The following is an 8152-nucleotide window of genomic DNA, read 5'->3' as shown; positions in this document are numbered from 1 at the left end:
TTTAATGGTTTGAACAAAGCGCAGAAACTTTTGAGTCATGTTAGTATGGTTAATAAGAAAACTGAAATACATGAAACAACATCAACCCACTTGTGTTTCATTTCATAAGTAAAGTGATAATGCAAATAACTAGTACAAAATTCCGTTAAACGCTTCTAATATTGAGGTGTCTAAACATCTATATAATAAGTCAGAAGCGTATTTTCATTGAGGAAAATTCTTGCAAACAATAAAATTAGTTCAAAATTTTAGTAAGGATATTCATAAAGACATTAGAATATGCTATGAGGAATAAGTAAATGGTTGCACCAAATACTCAAAAAGATATTGCTTATTGGTTTTTTTAAGATCAACTTAAATCCATCTTTCAAGACAATGGTGATTATGTATTCATATAATTAGTTGATGGGTCTAATGATGGATCAAAGAAAAAAAATGGATGTGGTTTTACGAATGTTAATAAACCTTGGCTTGTTAAGGAGAGGTTTGTATGTGTTGTTCATATAATGGACACATATTCAAAATATCTTAAATCTTCCATATTCTTTTTTTCTTCAACATGGATCGATTATGAAAAAAAAAATTAGAAGGACAAAGTTACAATGGATTAAGCAACATGGACAGTGAGTTTAATCGTTTGAAAGATTTAATTTTAAAAGATAATATTTTAGCTAGTGATGTACATGGTTTTTCTCAACAACATCAATTAGTTGTTCTAGCGGCTTCAATAAACTGTAATCGTGTTGGATACTTCTTCTAAATGTTTTCCATTTCTATGAATATGGTCTATGCTTTTCTCACTATTCGAACTATTTCCTACATAAATAAGTCAAGTCGATTCTAATTCATATAAATCATAAAACTGAGTTTGTATACAATTTTCTTAATCTTATCACTTCAACTAAAAACAAAAAGACTTGGTCAAACAGGGATCGGGTCACCAAAACTGTCGCTATCCTTCAATTCCACTTGCGTCCATTTTTTGAGATACACAAGTAGTAATAAACCAACGGTTTGACACGAGAGACCGCATATCAACCCTATCCACAACCCCTACATTTCATAAACTCAACTATAATTCACTTGTAATATAAAAACGCCATATTTTTCGATATTATGTAACAAAAGTTTCACCTTTGCATATAATTTCACAAAAAAAGCAAGAGCAACAGCAATCGGCATCCCAATAAGATAAAACACCGCTAAATTTATATACATTGCATGATGTTGCCAACCGCATCCCCTCGCCACTCCTACAAATAAAAATTAGTGTTAATGTCAAAAACACGTAAAAAACTATTTAAATTGTTCAAAAACACTAGCAAACTGAAAAAAAAAAAGATTTATCAAAAGTTTTCGGTTAATGAATGTTTTTTAAAACAGGTTAAAAAGTTCTTTACCCATTTTTGACATCAACCCAATATTTTAATTGTCGCGACACATTAAAAAGTGTTGCGATTGAGGGTATGCAAACCTGATAGAACTCCTTGGATGGAATCAAAAACGATTGAGATCATCAAAAATGGTGTCATGGAAGCGTATTTATTTATAATCACACGACTATCGCTAAATAATCCAGCCCAGATATCGTGACCAAATCCCAATGCTAAAACAACAGCAAGTGCAAGAATGAAGGAAAGCTTTAAGGTCACAACCATGGCGTCTTTAGCTTTTTTGATATTTGTAGCTCCAAGCTCATTTGACACGCGTGTGCTGTTAAGTTAATAATGTCGTTAACTATCGTAAAGTTAAAAGTGTCGCTAAAGATTCTTGTCTCTAAATTTTAACCTTGCAGCAGCACTGAGCCCGCATGTAAACATGAACGCGATTGCTTCTGTATTTACACTGCAGTAAAGAAATTGTTTCTTTAAATATGATACTATTGATGCGTTTACAAATCAACTACGAACTTTCAAGGGTTTACCCGTTGAGTTTCTAAAACTTTCTAGGGTTTACCCGTTGAGTTTCTAAAACTTTTGTCGGGCGAGTCCTAAAGTAGGATATAACTTATTTTTTTAGTCACTGTAAACCTCTAGTAGCCTCTAGCAGCCGGTGGTTCAGTGACTTTTAGACCAAAAAAATTCATATTATGTCCCTACTCCGTATAAAGCCAAAAAAAAAAAAAAAAAGTCCACGAATCAATTCGAAAAAAAAAACCTCTCATTTTCTTCTAAAATCGATTCACACTCAATTCATATTCATCTCCGAACGTATTATTATTATTATTATTTTTTGGCTTTATTAAGGCATCTCCTAACCAGCCCCAACTTCCATTGCTTCTTCAATTTTTCTCCAACCTTACCTTATTTTTACCTCCATTTTTAGAGATATGAATAGTATCCCTTCATATATGGGGGAATACTATTAATATCTCCAAAAATGGAGGTAAAGTTTGGTTGCTAATTTTAGTCCATTTTATTTTTAGTTTATTTTATTTACTAATTATAATTTAAATGTAATATTTAATATTTATAAAATCGTGTTATATATTAATTTATATTAGTTAATCATAAATATAGAGTTTAATTAGTAGAGAGTGTATTTGATTATATATATATATATATATATATATATATATATATATATATATATATATATATATATATATATATATATATATATATACAAATAAAAGAGTAGCTCTTTTGCCATGTATCATCATATTAGATATTTTAATTAATATGTTACCACTTGTCAATTTATTAGTTTTACATTTTAAATTTATTAGACCTCCTCATTAATGTGATTCTAATTTAAATTTTAAATTTTAAATTTTAAATTATTGTTTTCATTAATTCACAAATAAAAAATATCTAATATATATTAAAAATTAATTTTATATATTTATTTGAATCAATGATTATAATTTCACATAACTAATAAAAATATCTCTTAAATTAATAATTAATTTAAAATAACTTATTAATAATTTTGAGTTTTTACTATAAAAGTTTGATTAATTTTATAACCGTAGTTCCCACAGGTTATAAACTAATATATATATATATATATATATATATATATATATATATATATATATATATATATATATATATATATATATTCTAATAAAAAAATATGTTTAATCTCATATTGACAAGTGTCATGTAACTAGAACCTCTTATTAATGTTATATATCATTTATCATGCCACTTGTCAACCTATTAATTATTCATTTCAAATTTTAAATTTTAAATTTCCCACTTTAATTTAATTAAATTAATAATTGATTCTTCATTTTAAATTTCAAAATTTAAAATTTCTTTCTTTAATTATATTATATTAATAAAATTAGATTAAAAAATAAAATAAAATTAATATAAATTATAAAATGATATAACTCCACGTATTTATTTAAATCAACGATTATAATTTTATATAACTAAAAAAAGATCTCTTAAGTAATAATTTATTTTAAATAATTGATTAATAATTTTGATTTTTTAATATGAAAGTTTAGTTAATTTTATAACCGTGGTTATCACGGGTTATAAACTAATATATATATATATATATATATATATATATATATATATATATATATATATCATAAAAATAGAATATTTTAGAATATAGTTTTTGGAATAAAAAATGGGATAGCATTTGGAATAGGTGGAGGAGAAATATTATTTACTCCATTTTTTACTCTATTTATAGGGGAGAAAATGGAGATAAGTTGTAGATGGTCTAAGGGTACAATGTGAGTTTTTTTAATCTAAAAAGTCACTGAACCAATTATTAGATGTTGATACTGACTAAAAGAGTAGGTCATATGCTAGTTTAAGGACACATAAAACCCGATAAAAATTTTAGGGATGCAAAGAGTAAACCCTAAAAAGTTCATAGGGCAATTGTGTCATTTTCTCATATAACATCAAACGTTTTAAACAATTACTACATAATAAGTTCTTAATTATTTCGCCTATTTTTTGAAAATTATTTTTATTTTCGCAAAAATGATGTTACCTTTATAAGCTTGGAGGCTTTTACGAAAAAAATATTGTTTCAAAAAACACTCAAGGGGCATTTTGCATAAAAAATTAAATATATCCATTTAAAAGTTTTTTTTTCGAAACTTATTTTTAAGTATTTCATATTTCTCTAAAAAGATTTTGCCATTTTTTTTTCAGAAATAACATCCTTTTAGCTAAATATTATATTATTTTCAAAAAAAAAAAGTTGAAATATTATTTCAGATAAAATAATTATGCAAATCTGTGAAATTATATTTCTTAAAAAAATATCCTTTAAATTTTTTTTTTTTTTTTTTTTTTTCAAACTGTATTTTTTAAAGTTGTATATATCTTCTCTTTAAAAAGATTTTAGGGTAATTTATTTCTCAAAAATAACGTTATTTTGGCCAAACATTTTATTGTTTTCACAAAAAGAAAAGATAAAATTTCTGAAATATTATTTAAGGAAAAATAATTATACAAATTTGTGAAATATTATATCTTACAAAAATGTTTTTTTTTTTAAGTTTTTTTTTTCTCTAAACGGTATTTTTAAATATTCCATATTTCTTTTGTTGTTTTTTATTTTTCGAAAGTAACATAATTTTCTCCAACATTATATGAATTTCACCATAAAATATATAAAATTTGTGAAATATTATTTTAGAAAAAGTAATCATGAAAATTTGTGAAATTTTGTATCTTAAAAAAATATCCTTTTAGAAGTTACTTTTCTCCAAACCATAATTTTAAATATTTTGTATTTCTTATCTTTAAAACGACTGCATGTTTTTTATTTTTCAAAAATAACATTATTTTCACCAAACACAATATGATTTTCATTAGAGAATATAAAATTTGTTAAATATTATTTCATAAAAGTAATTATGCAAATTTGGGAAATATTATATCTTAAAAATGTTTTTTTAGAAGTTTTTTTCCCCAAACCGTATTTTTAAATATTGCATATTTCTTTTCTTTAAAAATATTTTTCCATTATTTTTATTTTAGAAAATAACATCATTTTCGTCAAGCATTATATTTTTTTCACGAAAAAATATAAAATTTGTGAAATAGTATTTCAAATAAAGTAATTATGCAAATTTGTGAATTTTTATATCTTAGAAAAATGTTCTTCGAAAAGTTTTTTTTTCTCCAAACCGTATTTTGAAATATTGTATATTTCTTTAAATAGATTTTTACATTTTTTTCTTTTTCGAAAATAATATCATTTTCGCCAAAGATTATATTATTTTCACGAAAAAAATATACATTTTGTGAAATATTATTTCAGAAAAAGTAATAATGCAAATTTGTGAAATATTATATCTTTAAAAAAAAATTGAGAAAGTTTTTTTTTTTTCTCCAAACCGTTTTTCTAAATATTGCATATTTCTTTAAAAAGATTTTGTCGTTTTCTTATTTTTCGAAAATATCATCATTTTCGCCAAACATTATATTATTTTCACGAAAAAAAGTATAAACTTTTTAAATATTATTTTAGAAAAAGTAATTATGCAATTTGTGAAATATTATATCTTTAATAAAAACGTGCTTAAGCTTTTTTTTTTTTTTTTTTTTTTTTTTTCTACAAATCCTGTTTTTAAATATTGCATATTTCTTTAAAAAGATTTTTCCATTTTTCTATTTTAGAAGAACGTTATTTTCACCAAATATTATATTATTTTCACGAAAAAAATAAAATTCGTGAAATATTATTTCATTATGCAAAGTTGTGAAATATTATATCAGAAAAAGTACCTTGCCTTTTGGTCAGTTTTGTGATTAACTCTATTGTGATCCTAACTGATCTCAAAACTATAAATCTATAATCATATCAATATTACCAAAACACTTAAATTAACTCTCAAGACATTCTTACCACATCGCAATCAGCGAAGTTGTTATTTCAGAATTCGGCAAAATCCCAGCAAGCAACACAAGTATCTCAAAAGCCCAATATTCTAAGCTGCCAAAGTTTTTAAAAAACAACCAACAAAATTATATATAACTTTGATCCAAACAATTATTCATAATTCTGTAAACTTTAAAATAATTCAAGAAACACCCACCAAACCATAGCAGCAGAGGGAAGAGCAAGCTTTAAACATGTTACAACATGTTTAAATGACTCCTTTGAAAAACCATTCCATGTTTCTTTATAAAACCTTTTGGAAAAAAGCACATATCCTGCTAACATAATCACTGCAATCCATAATGAAATTGAAACTGCGATTGGAGCTCCAATGAAAGCTAGGGAAGTTACACGTACAAGTACATAAGTAATGCTAACATGGAGGATTAGTGGGATTAGTGAAAAGATTACTAAAGGGGCTACAATGGATTGTGTTTGGAGAAATCTCAAAATGTTTTGTAAAAAACTATAAGCGAATAGTCCTGGGATAAGATACTTGATGTATAGAGCAGCCATTTTTGAGATTTTCGGATCTTGATGAAGTAAAATGAGAATGGGTTCAGTGAAAACCCAGAGAATTGAGATGAAAATGGAGAAGAAGATGGAAATTAAACAAGATGATTGTAGATATATTCCAAGCATTCTGTAAAGTTTTGCTCCAAATCCTTGCCCACATAATGTCTCTAGTGCCCCACTTAACCCTACCTGAGAAAAAAAACGAGTAAAAATGGATGCAACGATTGGAAACTCCTTTTGATCAATACACAAATTGTAGCAGATATCAATTAATAATCATTAATGTCTTCCAGTAGCACTAGCTCGATTCATGTTAAATATTACGATTTATTGGAGTAATTTTCGTCAAACATGCAGGCGAAAGTGTTATGTGAGTAATTAATATTAATGACGACGCACGCAATTGATGTCTAGATTAGGTTTAGGTAGTAAATGCATGAATACGTGAGAGAAGAAGCAACAACTAACCATGAAAGAGAGTCCGGTGACGGTGGCCCAGGAGTTAGCGAGGTTAGAGGCGGCGAGCTCAGCTTCTCCGAGGTGGCCGGCGAACATGACAGAAACTAATGGTATGCAATAGTATGCAACATTGGTTAATAGCATAGGGAGGGAAAATAAGATCTGAATTTTAGCCTCTTCCCAATCCAACACCTTGTTCCACCACCAACAACAACCACCATTTCCATTTCCACCACCGTGGGCATCTGCCATCGCTATCACTGGAGTAGTGTTTTCGGTCATCTCTATAATACTTCTCATGGTCTCGATCAGCATCGGCATATATAGTGTCGCAGAGATGGTGCTATCAATTGTTTTCACTTTTTCTCCTTGTAAATTGAGCAAACTGCAAAAATGGCCATAAGTTGGTAATTTTCTTTGGATTAATGAAAATATAGTTTTTTTAGAAGGTTTTTCATTTTTTTTTGTTTGAAAGAGCAGAAGGTTTTTCACTTTTTTTAACTTGTTCCTCATTTTAACATTCTTAGTTTTATTTCGTTAGATCTCTTCAAAGTTGGTCTAATTTTACTCTTTCTTTTAAATTATATATACAATTAATTCTTGTGTAACTTATTTACAATGTCTGGTATTGCCGGGCTCGGGTGGTTTCAAGTTGTGTTCTCGATGGTTCTTCACACCTTTAGCGATCCAGCGCCTCGACTTCATCCATAGCTTTAATCATCTTCCAATTGCCACCGATACATATTTCCTTCCCTTAGATCCCTCCATCGCTTAAACCTCCGACCTATGTGTTTCGATCTCGTCTGCAACATCATCAACGCCATCACCTAGGGTTGTATACGAACTGAACAAACACGGACAATGGCTTGTTCATGTTCGTTCGTTTAAGTTAGTCGAACAAATGAACGAACACGAACAAATAAACATATGAATTTTCTTGTTCATGTTCGTTCATTTAAAAAACTACATTGTTCATGTTCGTTCGTTTATGTTCATAAACATGCTAAACGAACATAAACAAATGTAGATTAATAAACACAATTGAACATATATGAACATAAACAAACATATAAAATAGTAACGCAACAGACATAATTGAATATATGTGAACATAAAACGAACATAAACGAACGTTCATGAACATTATTGAACGAATGAGACCATTGTTCATGTTCATTCGTTTAGTTAAACGAACGAGAATTTGTGTCCATATTCATTCATTTATTAAATAAACGAACAAAAACGAATTTCCCGCCGAACGGTTCACGAACAGTTCGCCGAACGGTTCACGAACAGTTCGCCGAACGTT

General features: G+C 27.4%; 1 protein-coding gene across 1 annotated transcript; it reads right to left on the bottom strand.

The window, feature by feature from the left end:
- Nucleotides 1–675: 675 nt before the first annotated feature.
- Nucleotides 676–7116, bottom strand: LOC145016387 (protein DETOXIFICATION 18-like). Its single transcript, XM_078974719.1, has 7 exons — nt 6853–7116; nt 6026–6573; nt 5836–5922; nt 1789–1845; nt 1475–1713; nt 1135–1253; nt 676–1053 (listed from the first exon to the last, which is right to left on the bottom strand). Exons 1-7 carry the CDS (start codon nt 7093–7095, stop codon nt 922–924), a joined length of 1425 nt encoding a protein of 474 aa, XP_078830845.1. The 5' UTR covers nt 7096–7116; the 3' UTR covers nt 676–921.
- Nucleotides 7117–8152: the final 1036 nt, after the last annotated feature.

Source organism: Lactuca saligna, chromosome 9 (assembly GCF_052625555.1).
Source record: "Lactuca saligna cultivar CGN05327 chromosome 9, ASM5262555v1, whole genome shotgun sequence".
NCBI lineage: Eukaryota > Viridiplantae > Streptophyta > Magnoliopsida > Asterales > Asteraceae > Lactuca > Lactuca saligna.
This window is presented reverse-complemented; position numbering and strand designations above follow the sequence as displayed.

What these genes read in the sequence shown, in the direction of transcription:
- LOC145016387 (XM_078974719.1), bottom strand. Translation starts at nt 7,095, where the DNA reads ATGGCAGATGCCCACGGTGGTGGAAATGGAAATGGTGGTTGTTGTTGG. An exon ending in GGGCTCAGTGCTGCTGCAAG is followed by an intron (nt 1,714 to 1,788) that starts GTTAAAATTTAG and finishes TTAACTTAACAG; the next exon opens with CACACGCGTGTCAAATGAGC. An exon ending in CATCCAAGGAGTTCTATCAG is followed by an intron (nt 1,254 to 1,474) that starts GTTTGCATACCC and finishes TTTTATTTGTAG; the next exon opens with GAGTGGCGAGGGGATGCGGT.